This window comes from Sceloporus occidentalis, unplaced genomic scaffold (genome assembly GCF_023333645.1).
Source record: "Sceloporus occidentalis isolate IW3139 unplaced genomic scaffold, rSceOcc1.0.p SCAF_10, whole genome shotgun sequence".
NCBI lineage: Eukaryota > Metazoa > Chordata > Lepidosauria > Squamata > Phrynosomatidae > Sceloporus > Sceloporus occidentalis.
The window spans coordinates 18,473,209-18,491,571 of NW_028316990.1; the positions used below are offsets into that span (position 1 = coordinate 18,473,209).

At 39.8% G+C, this 18,363-nt stretch overlaps 1 protein-coding gene across 8 annotated transcripts; it reads right to left on the reverse strand.

Annotated features, from left to right (window-relative positions):
- Positions 1-120: 120 nt before the first annotated feature.
- LOC149305997 (COX assembly mitochondrial protein 2 homolog) lies at positions 121-18,335 on the reverse strand. 8 transcript variants are annotated; one of them, XR_016282511.1, is made up of 7 exons: positions 18,227-18,335; positions 14,591-14,630; positions 13,365-13,408; positions 12,216-12,286; positions 5,931-6,002; positions 4,880-5,125; positions 121-192 (listed from the first exon to the last, which is right to left on the reverse strand). XR_016282511.1 is itself a non-coding variant. In XM_089540696.1 (6 exons), the coding sequence occupies exons 3-6, from the start codon at positions 13,399-13,401 to the stop codon at positions 5,048-5,050; spliced, it is 258 nt and encodes an 85-aa protein (XP_089396822.1). In that variant the 5' UTR covers positions 13,402-13,408; positions 14,591-14,630; positions 18,227-18,335; the 3' UTR covers positions 4,848-5,047. The 8 variants fall into 8 exon arrangements, 7 of the variants coding, with proteins under 7 accessions (XP_089396822.1, XP_089396823.1, XP_089396824.1 ...); XM_089540696.1 differs by lacking the exon at positions 121-192 and having other exon boundaries at positions 4,848-5,125; XM_089540697.1 differs by lacking the exon at positions 121-192 and having other exon boundaries at positions 4,848-5,125; positions 13,365-13,416.
- Positions 18,336-18,363: the final 28 nt, after the last annotated feature.

Consider the following 18,363-nt stretch of genomic DNA (forward strand, 5'->3'; position numbering starts at 1 on the left):
TGGGGTTTTCCCCTTCTTGCCCTGAAATCACATAGTGTTAAAAGAGAATGGGGGAGAGATTGAAAAACAGATGTTCATTAGTGAAGTGAATGCTATTACCTTATTAGGTTTATATCATACCTTTCCTCCATGGAGCTGGAGAGGGGCTTTGTGGTTTTTCTGCACACTGTCCATTTTATGACGACAAAAACCCTGTAAGAGACAGTCCTGTCAACAAAGAGGGATAGGTCTTTGCATAGGTACAGGGCGCATGATACATGTGAATAGGACCTTGGCAAAGAAGAAGGCAAACACTATTTTTGCCGGCATTAATAGAATCATTGCTTCCAAGTCAAGGGAAGTAACAGTCCCACTATATTCTGCACTAGTTAGGACTACAAACTACAAATTCCAGGATCGCATAGAATGGAGCCATGACCATTAAAGCATTAATTCTGCAATGTGGCAGCAGCCCAACTGGACAAATGTTCATTGCATCAAAAGAAGGCTGCACTTTGCTAGCCTTACCACCATAACACCATCTTTCTTCTTCACATCCAGCTTCCCCAAACAATCGCACTGGTCTGAGATTTCCTTTGCCAAAAATCTGAGCCGCTCCACTGCTGTAAACATCCCTTCAAACTAAAGGACAGGTCAGAACCCCATCTCCAAATGTACACTCTTCCCTGTACCGTTTGGTTTATAGAGTTTGCTGTGGCTTGACATCCCACACATACACACACATTTGTTTCTATGATAGGAACTGTATTTTTGTGCTTTCAGTTTCTTATAAATAAGACCCACTTTTCTGTCTGGGGCGGAAAGGGAGTCCCAGGAAGTAGCTTTCAAAAGACACAAACGCCAAGAAGAGTAACTAACCACTGAAACACATTAGCAAGAACAGGAGTAAACACAAAAAGATCAAAGCTAAAAGTCAACAAGTGCAACATCTCTTAAGCCGAATGTTTGTGTAAAGAAAAATTAATTGCATTTTAAAAGGGCCATCAGGAAGAGTAACTGTAATCTCCCTTGTAACTGTGTCTTTCTCTTCCCTCCCTTGAGTTAAACACAACACATCCTTATCTATCTGGTTAAAGCAGAGCATTGCTCACCATTAGCTATGCTGGCTAATAGGGCTGATGGGAGTTGCAGTCTGACAATACTGGGAAGGCCACTTTTTGCCACATCCTTGATATACAGTGATCATTTTGGTTTGATGAAGATCCTGTATGCATCCTTTGCATACTTTAGGGCTGATGGTACAGTGTTGAGCTGCAGATCCTCTTATCCCAGTCCAACATTTCAGAGACGAAAACTGGAACACATGTGCCCAAGCAACATCAGAGTGTGGTCAAGACGGCAACATTTGTTAATGAAGAAGAATACACAATCTAAGAGAGGCTGAAGCAGTTTGCTTTTGCTTAAGCTTGCTGGGAAGAGCAAGATCCTGCCTTCCCTTCTTTTCCTTGTTGAGTTAATTCAATGCAAACTGCTTTTGCACTTTGAACTTTTTTTGCAGCAACTTAAGGAAGCTGAGAGCAAAAGGGGAAAGGAGGAGGAGGAAGAGGAGGAGAGAGAAACAGGGATGTGACATCAAGGGCTTTGTAAATTGTAAAGTGTTTTTAACACATAAAGTACACATAAAGATGGTTTGTTGTTGTTGTTTTTAAATCTGGTTTGATTTAAATTGGATGGGGAAAATAGTCTTTCCTGGCCCTATTTGGAAAAGCCAGGGGTTGAACCAGAAAGCATGTGCTCTGCCATCAAACTACAGATCCTCCCAAGCTCTCCAATATATTTTGAATCAAAGTACATTGGACATCTTGGGAGGCTCTTTAGTTTTATGGCTGTTCATGTTTAGACAAGAAATGCATTTAGATTCCATAGGGAGAACCATAGGAAAGCGAGACTGAACGAATATTTGCAGTGCACCGCTTCATCCCATCGCTCAACTGGACAAGGCTACGCCAAGCTGAATCCTACACATGTAGCTCACATAAAAAGAGTATTATGTAGCAGGCCTATAAATACTCATTTTATTTTTAATTCATAACTCTGCCAGCTACTGGCGGCGGGCCCAGAAATGGCAAACTCAACATCGGGCCTCTTCACAACAATGCGAAACGCACCAAGCCAGCCCCGTTGCTTCTGTGTAAACAGATACAACATGCAAAAGAAAACAAACTCTTCTGTGCTTTGATAAATTTGCTTCCAAAGGCTAATTGAAAATAGCCAGGCGGGAATCAATAGGTTATAGTCTTCTCAACTGCACTACTCAAATGGTTTGTCCATTCATTTCTAGAAGTAGTAGCTGCTAACAGAGCCAGCATGATGTAGTGGTTTGAGTGTTGGACTAGTAGGACTCTAGGAAAGAAGGGTTCAAATCCTCAGCCATGGAAACGCACTGGGTGACCTCTACATTCCTCTTAGACTTAGAGGATGGTGATGGCAAATCTCTGAATAAATCTGCCCAAGAAAACCCCAGGATATGGTTGCCAGTGCAATATACTGGTTTGGACTAGGACACTGGAAGACCAAATCCCTGCTCAGCAGTGGAAACCCACTGGATAATGTTAAGTCAAAGGCTTTCACGGCCAGCATCCATAGTTTTTTGTGGGGTTTTCGGGCTATGAAGCCGTTCTAGAAGAGTTTATTCCTGACGTTTCGCTAGCATCTGTGTCTGGCATCCTCTCATTAGGCAGAGCTTGGTAGACCCCTACCTCTGATATTGGTGCAGGTATAGATGGCAAACACAGTCTCTGGCTCTTCATTTCCATAAAATAACTGGGATGTGCCCTTGGTTTGTCTTGCATCACCATAAAATGTAGTCTACCACCCTGCAATGTAGATATTATTCTGTGTCCAGGGTTTAAAAATTAGGATTAGTTGGTGTTCCAGGTGATTCTTATGCATGTAATGGGAGACAAGGCACCATCTTGACTTCACCTCAAGGTCTCAAAGTATCTTGAGTTGGCTCTGGTCTCAAGCCATTTAGTGCTGCTGGCTTCATGAGCAGCCAAACCTCAGCTTTATAGATTGTTGCACTAATCCAATACAGCTGGTCTTACGTGCCATATATAACTATTTGCCTCTTACAGTGCTCCATTACAAGATGTTTCATTTTATTGTTGTGCATTTCCATCGCAGATACAGCCGTAAGCTGCAGCATCTCCCAATCGTAGCCTCACATGGCAGTATAGCACGCCATAAATGTCAATGGCTTGATTTAACATGATTATCCGGGGAGTGTGATATTACATTCACCATAACGTAGCATAGTTCATGTATACAGCATCTTTATGGTGGAGGTTTTACTAGCAGTGATGTAAGAATCAGGAGCGAGAATTGGAAAGGCGGTAAAATAGTTACTTAAGCTTAACTCCAAAAAGGAATGGGAAATGCAAGTAGTGACCCAAAACATGAAGTGTGAGAAATTCGAGATTAAATGATAGCCAATAAATGAAATTCAAAAATTAGGTTTCTTTGGAAGAAAGAACATAGGAGGTTTAAATGGTGCTTTGTAAGACTTAATTCATAAACAGAAAGAGATGAATCAGAAGGGAAGTATGCAGGAGTGATGGGAAGGCAATGTTAGATGGGAACTAACAATTAAGCATCGTTTTAGGGTAGGATTTTTAGAATTCTAAGACAGATAGATCTAGTGCCTCCCCAAACTACAAACCTCAGGACTCCATAGTATGCTTTCCACAAATACTATGGAGAAGGCCCTTGTGGTGCATTGCTTCCATTGATGGGACATAGAGGAGGGCACCTCCAGCAGATCACAGTCCTCAGACAGGCCTACATTTTCACATATGAACCTGCCTATGTTTTCAGATGTTCTGGGGAGCTCCTTCCCTCTGTTCCCACCATGTACATGTAGTAAAAATATGGGAAAGGGCCTTCTCCCAGGCTCTGCAACACCTCTCCTCTAGAGGTTGGATTGGCCACTCCATGCTGTCTCCCACAGGCAGCAGAAGATTTTTGTTTGTAAAGTTTTGGCAGACCTTTGAAGATTAACTGCCCAGGAGGACTGGGCCGTGCATAATGTGCTGGATTTTCTATCTGCTGTTTTCTTTTTTAATGGATATGTTTTAACTGTTTTTAATTTTATTGGTACTTTAATTATAGCCGGCATTCTGCTCAGCATTTATGAAGTCATAAACTGGGCTTATGAGGTCGTAAACACTGGAATTCACGTTAGTCGTTGGCACCACTGCAACAACCAACAGTGCCCCCAATAGCCCCCTTTAGAAGCCAGGTAACATAGGGGTTTCTGAGGTGCTGGAAAGCAGGTGGTGAGTGAACCACATCTGTCTCTCTCCTAGTAGTGAAGAGGTTTAAGAGAAGCAGTTGCGACAGGACTCCTGTGGCTGCCTATCTCAAAACATCTCACTATTTGGAGAGGGGTGGACACCTCTTTGCTCCCCACATCACTGCTCCCCAGGCTTCAGAAATCCTTATGTTGAAGGCATGGCTTCTAAAGGATGCTTTTAAGGGCCACATTAACAGCTACAACAGAGCATCATCATAGCTACTTCTCCTAATGCAAGATCTCAGCCTGTATTTTAAACTTTGGTATGAAGTATACTATTCAGCTATTTTTAAAAAACTTCTGTAAACTGCTATGAGTCGAAGACTAGGAACAGGGCAGGTTATAAATAAAAACAACAACATAAGAAAAAGAACTCCTTCAAAAATAGAACTCCTCCTGGCCTTTGGTTTTATACAACACAACTCTTATGTTCTCAGTGCCACAACAGTGGCGATCTTCTGATGGAAGGTCAGAGGCTAATTTTCTGCCCTGAGGACCACACAAATTGGACAAAACGAAAACAAAAAAACCAAAACAACAGCTATAAATTAAGTTCTGGTTTTGAAAAATGTATTTTTAAATTACGTTTAAAATGCTGAACAGTGCAGTAAGCCTATTGACTTCCCGTCCACATATGTCTTTCGTTGCAAATGCTTTGGATCCCATCATTTTCTTTATTAACTTGTCCAGAGGCAGCCGCATACTTCTTTAGCTTTCCTGAATGAGGTACAATCAGTCCAGTCAACCGTTCTTCTACAGTTCTGGACTATTCTGCAGTTTCTCTCTCAACTTTTCTGCATGCGCTTGGCTCTTGGCTCTGTTTTCTTGATACTGGAAGGAAAACAATGTGATAAATTAATAATAGATAAGTCTTGTTGATATATCTCAAAATTCAGCATGGGCATATTACTGATGAAGGGAATAGACAGAGTCTTTTAAGTACACATGAAATAATGGGCTATTTCAAAAGCATCATTTCCTTTCCTAAGACTCTGAGTAAATACCATCTCTACAATTTTAAATCATGCGGACTAGCCAACCATTTAACTAGAAAAAAGCCCATGGTGGAAAAGCGACATGGCCACTTATATGTGCACTCAAACAGAGTGACAGAGGATTATTAAAACACACAAAGTAATAATAAACATATAGACAGAGAAGGTGGAATCCATGCCAAGAGATGAGTGTATGACACTGCATGGTCACACAACCTTATCCTTTAAACCACGGCTAATGGATTTCAGTTTATCCCTGCATAAACTGAAAGTGACGTCAGAACAAGGAGCACAATTATGTATTCCTTGGCATAACGTTTGTCTCCATCATTGTTTGGCTTTTACAGTTTCACAAGCATAAATAAAACATTTCAGTCCTGGACGCAATACAGTCTTCAGGACAAGAATGGGGAGATTTTATCTATTTCCAATGAAATCTGAGACCAGCCTTCACTGATCCAGAGTGCTATAGATGTGCAACACTCATTATGACTAGCCAGGTGGGGATGATGAGATTTGTTGTCCAACGCATGGGAGGTTGGCAAATTGAGGAAAGCTGATCTAGAATCAGGGACAGAAATATATTTGGACACAAGACTTGTGAATGCTTCGGCTGCCTCACCTGATAGTCAGCTGCTTACCTCTTTCTTTAAGCAGTGTCTCATTTCTCTGTCGAGGTCATTGCAACGGCCAAAAAATCTCAAGACGGTGTGCTGGAAGGAAGAAATATGGCTTCTGATAAGATTAAAATTGCAGGTGATATTACAAAAGAAAATCAGTTTTGATCCAGATTTTTTTTTTTTTTTGCTAGATGGCCTATTTAATTCTAAAAGGAGTGTCAAGAAAGAAATTGGCAGACTTTGGTGGCATATGATAATGGCAGCGAGAATTCTTTCGGCTAAACATTGGAGAACTTCTAAAAGGAATGGACAGAAAAAACAGATTAGCAGAAATGGATAAGGTGACTTACATATTTGAGGAGGAAACTAATAGCAAATTTATTAGGGACTGCAAAAGATTTCAGGTGTATTTGCAACCAAGATTTCATAATTTAACAGCTTCTGAACTTGTAGATTAATTGTTTTGTTATTATCTGTTCATGGATGGGAAAAGAGTAAATGGAAAATGCGTTTTCTAAAATGCTGCCTTGAGTCCCTATATCACTGCTTTGAGTCCCTATATTGGGAGAAAGGCAAGATATAAGAAAACAACAACAACAACAACAACAAAGAAGAAAAAGAAAAAATGGTTAAACTTAATTATAAAATTTATTCTCTTTTTATGTTTCATTCTAAGAAAGTTTTATCAAAATAGGATACTTTCAGTTGACACCTGAACATTTGCAAAGCATCCAGGAACCTGATGTATTTTTGTATATTTGTATGTGGAACATGTATTGCTTTGTTTTTTCTTATATATTATGTGTAAAATAACTAATAAAATTTTTGATTAAAAAAGGAATAAATAACTAAAACTAGTTCCATACCTATTTTTAAAAATCTTTTGAAAACTGGGGGGGGGGGGGGGGCACCACATAACCCCCAACCTTCAAAAAGTCTGCTTTCCAGTGCTTCTTTACTCATTCTCTTATAGCAAAAAGATTTCCCGTAGCCTTTCCTTTTCTTAATATATAGCAAGCAAAGAAGACTGAAATCATTACAAAATGAGCTGCCAGCATTAAATCATCACAAAGCTATAGAACATACTCTTATTGATTACATAATGTTGACAGCGTATCTGTGTGCACATAAATAGAGCTTTTGTTTCCAGCAGTCAATAACAGATAATAAACTTTTAGCGTTCTTTCCTCTGCCTTTTCATCTTACTCTCTCATCTATTTTTGACAGCTTGCCTATCCACCACATCGAGTTTAGCGATCACTCCTTGGCTGGTGAGACTTTTGAGCAATACCAATTTGTTCCCATTATTTTTGCATTGTTCAACCCATCCACCGTCAAGACATGACAACTGCCAGTTAGAGTTTCCAAGTCAGGCCCATCATAAGGTAGTTCCTGATAATATTATTAAGCATCACATAGTAAGTATCAGTCACAGTTACTCAGAATATGCCATTCAAATGATAAAACAAACAAGAACATACAGACTTTTCAATGCTCTCACCCTGAGATTCTCCCCACTTGTCCTGAGGATCTAGTCCCTGAGATCTGGGAACCTTAGGAGACGATTGGGGGCAAAGACCATAATTTGGATATCTCAAGCACTCAACACTGTGGTAGGAAAAATGGTATAGAAGCCATCATGAATTGTTCTTAATTTCCTTTACCACTTTCTCTCCAAATATCTGGTGGAGAGGAGATCCACAGCTATTGAAATCACACCACTTTTAGATTGAAATTAATTCCAGTAGCAAAATCTGGCTCCCTTTTCTTCAAAGTCATCTGCCGAACTTGGAACAGATTTCAAGCTGTGTCCCAAAATCTACTAAAAGAGAAGCCAAGGGAAGACATTTGATCCAGGACAAACCAACCATTTGGTTGGCAACATATGAATAGCAAGCAGTATTCATCTGAGAGGAAGTCCAGTAGCTTTTTAGTCACATAAGAAGCTGAGTCAGTTTTGCCAGGTACAGATAAGCAGCACACAAAAAATAGCACTTGGGACCTGCAAGCAGGAGGAAGAAATGGAAGCTTATTCACTACCAGACAAGTTGTTCTAGAGAATTCCTTAATGGAGGTATCTACAGCACCATAGTGCTCAGAACAGCACACTTAGCCCAGGAATCAGAACCAGACAAATACTCTGTAAGCCCAGCGGGAAATCTGGTTTCTTCAACACTACCGCATGCTGATCTAGCTGCAGTAAGAGGGTGTTTCAATGCAGTGAGGTTGCAATAAATATTGCATTGCTTTTTAAATGATTCCACAAGACACATGCGGGCCTTTGGGAATGTGTAATGCAGAAATGGGCAACTTAAAGTTGTTGGAGGGGAACATCGGCACACACACTTTAATCCAGCTGAGTCAAACCCCCCACTGCTGATGACGATTTTGTAACATTGGCCACAAAGAAACCAAATGTATGCTTTCTGTGCCCCCAGCATTTTTTGTTTTAAAGGAAAAACAATGTGTTCCTTCTGCAATATTGCTGCTACAGACAGTGTGGCAATAGGGAGTAAAACCAGAGAAAAGAGGAGCACACAGGTTGCATATTGCCTACCCCAGTCTAAAGAATAGCCCTAAATCTCCGTCTTGGTTAAGGCAAAAATTAATTACTGAGTTCAGGCAATGTTCCTGTTGTTCATACTTCCTAAGAGAAGCCATGAAGAGCTAGAAGATTCTTTGCCACCACCTCCAACACTGGACTCTCTTATCTAATGTCAGCCTACCAAGATGGGCTTCTCTAAGGGTTCGATTAGTAGGGCTCATGTTGATCTGCACCAATACAGTTGGCCCTCCATATCCACAGATTCTGCATCCACGGATTCAACCATCCATGGCTTGAAAATCTCCTCCATCCCAAAAAGTCTAAAAAGCAAAATTTGATTTTGCCAGTTTATATAAGGGACACCATTTTATCATACGATTGAATATAATGAGACTTGAGCATCCATGGGTTTTGGTATCCATGGGGAGCCCTGGAATCAAATTCCAGCAAATGCCAAGGGCCTACTGTATATTTTCCATCACTTACTCTCACCAAAATGCCTCTACACCTAATTCTCAATAACGTGGTCAGGATTCAATGGTGTACTTTGGTATCTAGCGGAGTGGAATTACAACCATGCTCTGTGTCCGCTGCTCCGGTTCTTTGTGCTCCCCAAAACCTTCTTCCAGTGGGTTTTCCATTTCTCTGGAGCAAGTTTTTATGGTGGCACAGGGAGAAGGATGGAGAGGTGGTCATCAATCATCAATTTCAGCAAAAGTAGTGGGCCCTTGTGAAAGTACATCATGATTCTTTTCAATACAGAATTCTATTCTGAACAGAATTCTGTTCTATTCCAAACAGCAATCCATTGCAGATAGAAGGTGTTTACTGTTCTTCAGTCAAGGATATAAAATATATGAATGATAGACAGACATAGATATATGGGTTAGAAGAGAAAATGGGACAACTTGAATTTGAAATACTGTATTTCACAAAAGTCTTCTCTTCTCCTCTTCCCTCTGATTTTTTCGCTCAGCCCATCTCTCACCACAGACAAGCAGTTTAATATTTACTGCAGTAAATCAGAAAAGCCTTCAGGGGCCTAGACATCAGTTCAGCACAAGATGAACAACAGGTCAAATTCTTAGTTAATAGCATCAAATTTATATGCTTGTTCCTGCCACATTTCTAGCCTTGTCTTGCCATAATTCCAATACTTTTAAAACAAAGTTTCTGAAGATCTAACGCAAAATCGTCAAGCTATCGTGAACGTTTTCTAAGGCTGCACCTCCACTGTAGAAATAATGCAGTTCGACACCACTTTAACTGCCATTGCTCAATGCTACAAAATTCTGGTGTTTGTTGTTTTGTGAGCTATTTAGCCTCCCCTGTCAGAGAGCTCTGGTGCCACAACAAACTACAAAACCCAGCATACCACAGGACTGAGCCATGGCAGTTAAACTGGTGCCAACCTGGATTATTTTTGCAGTGCAGATGCATCCTAAGTCACAAAAGAAAGTTTGCTTGTAAACTGTGGTTAGAAAGGAAAGCAATTTATTCTAGGGGTCTAGACTATAAACAGAAACATCCTTTCCTTCTACCAAAACCCCTTTCGAAATAATTGACTCTTGCTTGGAAACGATTCTACACCTGTAAGTGGTAATTTTAATACATCAGATACATCATTATACCAAGAATAAGGCTTTTCCCCCCATTTCCTTTCTTTCAACAAAGGCTGTGCTTCCATTTCTTGTTCTTTATAGCAATCAAATATGCTTTTCAAGTAGGACTGATGCTTGCTAATATGCCACATCTTGCTATTATATAATTAGGGGTAATGTTTCTCCTACCCTCCTGAAAGATGAAAGGATTGTAGCTCTTCATGAATATTAATTCAAAGAAGGTCTCCCTTGCAACCAGGAACAAGAAGACAGAGCGGCTACTACTGCAGATGAATTCCACCACGCAAAAGACAGCAGCTCTTAATTAACCAATAAGTATAAATAGGTGGCAGGAACAGGCTTCTCGTTGCTCAAAGGAAACAACGGCAACCAACAAGGCATACAATCCCAGACAACGCCATTGCTATAAGATATGCAAGCTCAGTGGACTGAAGAACTGTGATCATAGCAAGACAGCAACCTGGGCTTGGACAGGCAGAAATACTAGTCACTCCCACATCACTTTGGCACCTAGTGATAAGATCATGAGAGCCAAGACATGTATTTTATGTAATTTTGTAAACCACCTTAATCTTTTGGAAAGGCGGCATATAAATAAAATTTATTATTATTATTATTATTATTATTATTATTATTATTATTATTATGGCATATTCTGGGCAACAACGACAACAATGATGTTTATTTCTCATCTACCTAGTTTTAAAAAACTGGTACTTGAGATTGTCTCTTTCCTCTTTTCCCGCTCTGTTGCTCTTTTCTCTGTCTTAACACTTAGTCCATAAAGGCTGCAGCAAGGATTGCCATGTTACTCATCTCTGCACTGCAATTACTACCGTTTCAGTGCTTTGATAAAAGACGAACATTGGATCATGCGTTTAACATACTGTCTAGCCTGGCCACTGTAACAACCTACTATCTAGTGTCTTAGCAATTGACTGGCTGCTGAAAAGGACCATTTTTACAAACTGGTGCTGTACATTTTAACTCTTGTATTTCTCAATTGCTGGTTAATTTGGTAGCTTATTAAAACACTATTAGATTAAAAAGGAATTTAAAAACCCATCAATAAAAGGTTCAGTACTGTTCCATTAAAAAACCCTATTCTCAGCAGCCAATTTGTTTAGCTGCATTTTTAACATTATAACTTGGTCTGTTGTTATCTGTACCTGTTTGTAAACCTCTTGAGAGTCTCAGTATTGGGGGGAAAGATAGAACAGACACCAAGACATACAGACAAACATTCCTAAAAATCATTTGATTTTCTTTCCTTCTAGCTATTTGGAAGCAAACATGTTGGAAAAGTTGCCAGAATCTGATATTACTGGCAATCTATGTTTACTTGCTTTCTAGTCTAAACCTCCCCAAAATCAATATGCAGGAAAGACTTGCACAGACAGTGCAGCCCAGTATCTTTGCCTTTTGAAAAGCTTTTAACGTTCCTGTTTCTAAAAAGCAAATGGGTACCTAGTTCAAGACAAAAACATCTCGATATATGTGACAGAAAAGATAGGGAAATGAAGCCTTCATCTGTGAAAACAGAACAGGAACGGTCTAACCTTTGTAACTTGTTCGACTTCCCAAAGGCATCAGCAAAAACATTCTGTGTGCTGTTCAAGTGTGAGATAGAAAGAAAGCAAAGCAGCTCTTTAGGAAGAACTTAGCTATTTCATGGTCTTATACTTGAAGTCAACTCTTTTGAAATGTGATGCTGGAGAAATGTGGCTACCACAGACTAAAAGATGAATGAATGCATCTAAGAGCAAATGACCTGAATACTCTCTAGAAGCTAAAATGACTAAACTGAGACTGTCATCCTTGGACATATAACACAATGTGACTCACTAGAAAAGACAATAATGCTTGGTGAAGTGGCAGACAGTAGAAAAAGAGGGAGGTGCACTGCAGGTGGATTGATTCAATCAAGGAAGCCATGGTCCAGAATTTGCAAGACCTGAGTTGATGGCGCAGTTGTCTTGAAGGTTTCCCATTCATCGGTTTGGCATAAGTCAAAGTTAACTTGACAGAAAACTACTATTACTACCTGGGGGTTGTCTTATACAATTGCAGAAACATGAGGATAAATATGTTATCTCAAGGGACACTTCAGTGTTCGGACTTTTTAATCAGAACTCTTACCTCTTTGTGGCACTCCCTGAGTAGACGGATGACAACGTTGCATTCTTCACTATGCAGATGAGGAGACAAATCTGGGTGCATCGTGAGTTAAGGAGAGCTCATGGACAAAATCAGAAGTCTTCTTCCTGTCAATATTTGGATATACTTTGTATCATCCACTTGAGATTCCTCTTGAGACGTCTTTTTGTGAAAGATAGCACTATCAGAAGCAGAGCCTGGAAGTAAAGCACTATTAGATTTAGTTTCCATTCTACAGTGGATTAGACTGTCCATCAATCAGAAAGTCCCAGCAATTCAGACAGCTGTTACTGTTTATTACTGTCTCATTTTGTTCACGGTGCCATTGTTAAAGCAGGAGCAACCTAGTGACTTCCAAGTGTTGTAAAATATTACAACACTCATCAGCCTCGGTCACCATGGCCAATATCCAGAGTTTATGGAACTTGCAGTCCCTAAAATTTAGAGAATAATAATAGGTTACCTATCCCAGATTATATGATGAACTGGGACAAGAAAAAGAGAGGCTCAAATTCTCATTCAGACACACAACTCACTGACAGAAGTTACTATCCCTCAACCCAATGTATCACAGCGGTAGCTGTGAGAAGAATGTACAGACCATATATACCACCTTGACCTCCACAATGGAGAGGCAATATATAAATACAGGCTGCAATTGTTAATAATGAACAATGGTTTAAAAGTGTAAATCTCAGAAATTGCAGAACTATTCACATTTCCTGCTAATCCTTAAGATCTCAGGAACTTGCAATACAGTACAGACAGGACCTGGATAGTGCATTTTATTTCCTATTAATTAATGTTACCCCTTAGGGAAACAGGCACTTGACACACTGTACCAATAGTATAAAACTATTAAAGAGCAAGTAGGTTAGATATATGTTGTATATACTAGTAAAATAAGGTGATTCATTCCCTGTACTGTTTCCGAAGCAAATACAGCCAGAGGACTGATGATGAAGGGCTTACACCGTTCTTTCAGGTGACATCTAGAAATCTAGATGTCCCATAACTATACATGCAGAGCCTGATTTGTAAATACAGTATGCCTTTTATGCATAAAATAAAATTAAAATAACCAATATGGAAATAAGATCACTCTTAGAAAGAAATGGCCGGAAAGGATACTAGCTCCACTCCAAGACATATAGTCATCTGTATTCATGTCTCATCTAATTTTCTCCAAAGAACCACAGAATTAAAAAACAAAAAGCAGACTTTAATAGTGAGTTATGAAACATGTAAGTTAGACAGTGACTAGACTTCAGCTATGAGCCAATAGTGACAACTTCAAGTCAGCATAATTCATTTAAATGCTGCGATTAGATACTTTCTGCAGTAATCGGTCACAGACTATACTGTGAAAGAAACTGACCTCTCCTCCCATGGCCAAATAAAATGTAGACTTTGCCTAGGAAACACATGGTCAAATCCATGAGCAGTCATGGTCCTCAAAGGATGAGGGTGGGCTAATCAATGGCCTTATACAAACAGGCCAAAATAAAGCTGCTTTGAGTCTCTTTGGAGGTATGCTGTTTAAATGATGCATGTGTCCTAAGAGTCCAGAAGCCGCACCAAAGCCACGCTCCAGTCCTAAGGACTGGAGTGCAGCTTTGGTGAAGCTTCCAGACTCTTAGGACGCATGCATCATTGAAACATCATACCTTCAAAGTGATCTGAAGCAGCTTTATTTTGGCCTGTCTGTATAGGGCCAATGTTTCCCCAATAACCTACTTCAGTGAGCCACTGAGAGAAGAGACAACGGAAGTAGCAGAACCAGTAAATAATTCTATACACTAATATTGAACTTTTACAGTTGGCTCTCCATATTCAGGGATTCTGCATCCAAAGATTCAACTATCAGTGGCTTGAAAATGGTTTTTTTTTTAATCTAAATAACAAACCTTGATTTTGCCATTTTATATAAGGGACACCATTTTGCTAGACCAGTATATAGCATCCATGTATATATATGAACATCCATGGATTTTGGTATCCATGAGGGCCGGTGTCCTGGAACCAAACTGCAGCAGACACCAAGGGTACCACAATTTTTGTTGCAAGCCTCACTTTTATTGCACTTTCTTTATTTACTCTCATTTCCCGCTATGCACTCTACGTTCTGACACAGGGAAAAACTGCTAAAGAGAGTAAACACACACCACAAAGAATAGGCACACTATGTTATGAAAAGCCAATTTTGATCAAGCTTGAAGCCATCAGTGAAAGAGCCAATCTGCAGCCAATAGTTCATAGGAGTCTTTGTGTTTCGGGGACTCGAGCTCAGAACAATCAAATAAATCAGAAAACTCTGGAAGGTTGCAGCTTTCAGAGAGACCAAAATTATTACTTACCTGGGAAAGCTGACATCTATGCCTGCAGTTATCTGAAGCACTAGGAAAAACATGAAGAGCTATTTTTAATGGAATGCAGTTTTGTCTGTTTATCTACTCATGCTTTTTTCTCAGTACCCAAAAAATCTAATGGCAGTTATTATTCAGAGCCCACAAAACCGGAATGAGGAAAATTAAGGAGTTGATCAAACTTAAAAGCATCTTTGAAGTTCCAAAAAACACATCAATAGCAATGCTGGTAGTAGTAAAGCTTTGAAGATAATCTAGTGTTTCAACTGTGTGTCTTAAAAGGAACCTTTTAAACCACTATTTGCTTGTAAACACAATGCAATAACTGGAACATATCTGCAAATCAAAATTAACCAAATAACTGTAAGACGTGGATCGTCAAGATTACGTTCCAATCTGATTATGATATTGTTCCAGGTTTTAACCTAACAACTCATTCAGCTATATCAGAATACGTAAAAACAGGTGCAAATACCTTCTTACTCAGGCAGGCCTTTGGTTTAATTAAAATCTATATAACATCTGTGGTGGGAATGGGTTTTCTATCTTTTAATATTATGATCTGTGTTTTTATATTGTCTTAATGTACTGTTTGTAACTGAACCGCTATTTAATTCTTTTTCAGCTTTTGCATAAATAATGTTATAACTGAACTCTGTTTTAAAATGCTACAGGTCACCTTGGATCCTGCATAGGGAAAAAGGCAAGATATAAATCAAGTCAAAGCAATAAACAAAAGATGGAAAATGCAGTTTATAAGTTACATATATGTCCTGCCTTTGTTCCAATGAGTTCAAGGTGGATTACATGGATCACTTGTTCCCTAATGTATCCTCATAAGAACCCTGTGAGGTAGGCCAGGCTGAGAGAGGAAATGACAGGTCCAAGGTTATCCAGTGAGTTTCATGGCTCAGTAAAGCCTGGGTCTCTGAGGTTTCGCTCTCTGAACAGAACATCTGGGAGGAGTGTGCAGTTATTGATCCACTGTCTGCTGGGAATCCCCCTCACCCTGGCTGGTTTTCATTTGCATTTGCTGGGTCTTGATTTTGGTGTTTTTCAGGACTGGTAGCCAAACTTTGTTCACTTTCAGGGTTTCTTCCTTCATGTTGAAGTTGTCCAGGTGTTTGTGGGTTTCAATGTCTTCCCTGTTCATTCTGACCTGATAGTTGTTGGCATGGTCCAAGATTTCAATGTTTTCAAACAGCATTTTATGCCCAGGATGGTTTATAACATGTTCTTCTGCTACTGATTTTTTCAACTGACCCAGTCTGCAGTGTCTCTCATGTTCATTGATTCGTGTTTGAACGCTGGGTTTGGTGGCCCCTACGTAGACTTGTCCATAGCTGCACTGTATGTGGTAAACTCCTGTGGCCACAAGAGGGTCTTCTCCTGTCCTTCACTGAGCGCAGCTGAATTTTCTTGGTCGATTTGTAGTCCATTTGGAGGTTGTGCTTCCTCACCAGTTTCCCTATTCTGTCTGTGGCTCCTGTGATGTATGGTAAAAACACCTTTGTCTTCACTCCTGTGGGGTCTTTCTGGGTCTGGCAGCCCTTCTGATGTCTGAGCTGGAGTAACCATTAGCTTCTAGAGCCCAGTCTAGGTGCTTCAGTTCATCTTCAATTTACATTTATATTAGCGTTTTTAGCTTTTATGCTGTAATGCCTTACTTTTCTCTTGAACGTAGAATCATAGAGTTGGAAGAGACCGCAAGGGCCATCTAATCCAACCCCATTCTGCCATGCAGGAACTCTCAGTCAAAGCATCCCCATTGACAGAAGGCCATCCAGCCTCTGCTTAAAGCCCTCCAAGCAGGGAGACTCCTAGACTTTTGCAGTGCCTTGTCCTCCCCTGCGGTTAAGACATCTGGCCACCTTGCCTTAGGGTCTTCTCCATATGGTAGAAACGAAGGCACACGACAACGACAACAACAACAACAACAACAATGCAAAGAACTAGAAGTCATTCTATAAATGGCCACTAGGTGGGTGCAGTGGACCAGAAAAGCAGCATGACTATTAAGATCCTTTTCCCAATAACTATACAATATTGATGCAAGCTGGATTGCATTTGAATCCTGCCAAGTTCCCCCAGGATCTGTTTTATGCGTCCGTTCACCTCCGTTCCCTGTAGTTGTCAGTTCTTAGGACGCTTCCATGCTGCAAAGTTAATGTTCATTTAGGTCCCAACAAGAATGTCAGTCGGTTCCAAGCAGTACAATATATATATATCTGCCCACACAAAGCAGTAAGCCAGCGGTTCTCAACCTGTGGGTCACGACCCCGAACGACCCTTTCACAGGGGTCACCTAAGACCATCGGAAAACATGTATTTTATATTATTATATTAATAATTTTATGGTGGGGGGTGACCACAACATGAGGAACTGTATTAAAAGGTTGTGGCATTAGGATGGGTTGAGCACCACTGTAGAAAGCGCTTCGTCTGGATTTAAGCCTCCTGAGGAAGCTTCATAAGCAATGAGTGTTTTGTTACTGGCTTCCATGTCATAGCTCCCTGGTTTTATAGAGTTGGAAGCCATGCAGAAATACACAATCAAAGCACTTCCGATAGAAGGCCATCCAGCCTCTGTTTAAAAGCCTCCAAAGGAGGAGACTCCATCACACTTTGAGGCAGCGTCTTCCACCGTCGAAGAGCTCTTACTGTCAGGAAGTTCTTCCTAATGTTGAGTGGAATCCCTTTTCCTCAAGTTTGAACCCATTACTATGGGTCCTACTCTCCGGAAGATCAGAAAAGAAGCCGTTTGGGTAGAATCTCTTTTCCTGTAGCATGGATCCCTTGCTCTGTGCCTTAGCCTTCGGAGCGGCAGAAAACAAGCTGGCTCCATCTTCAATAGGGCACCCTTTCAGGTACTTAAAATGGCTCTCCTGTCACCTCCTCTTCTTCATGCCAGACATACCCAGCTCTCTTCAGCTGCCTCTCATAAGCTCTGGTTTCCAGACCTTTTTACTATTTGGGTCGCCCTCCTATAATGATTAATGTTTAATATGAATATTAATATTTAATATTAATGTTTAAAAGATTGAACGTACAGTGCTGTGTAAATTTACAGTGCTTTATAAATAAAGGTTAATAATAATAATAATAATAATAATATGATATATATATACACACACACACACACATATAATATGGTTATAATTGTGTAAGTATTACTGATGGCTGGTTATGAAAAGCACTAGATACTATAGACTCTACAATATAGCATAATTTTAATAGTATAATTGTATTAATATACATAATGTTAACTTTATATATTTATAATACATATATAGTATGATTTTATATATATATATATATATATATATATATATATACTGTATTATATATTAGTATATAATATACACACACACACAAATGTAAATATATATATACACACACACACACACACACATGGGTGTGTGTGTGTGTGTGTGTGTGTGTATATATATATATATATATATATGTAACCGCACTATCTTATATATTATATATATACACACACATGTGTAGGTGTATATATATATATGTGTGTGATATATGTGTGTGTGTGTGTGTGTATTTTGCCTCCCTTTCCCTCTTCTTCTTAAACACAGCAACAACCTTCCCTCGACTCCTTGAAACACTTACCTAAGTTCTGCAAAAGTGTTGCCCTCACACCTCTGTAAGAAAAGAAGCTAAAAACACAGAGAAAGGGCATCACCCGGAAGTAGACTTCACTTGACCCGGAAGTGGTTCTGCTCGAAAGACTCCGCCGGCGCCTCTTC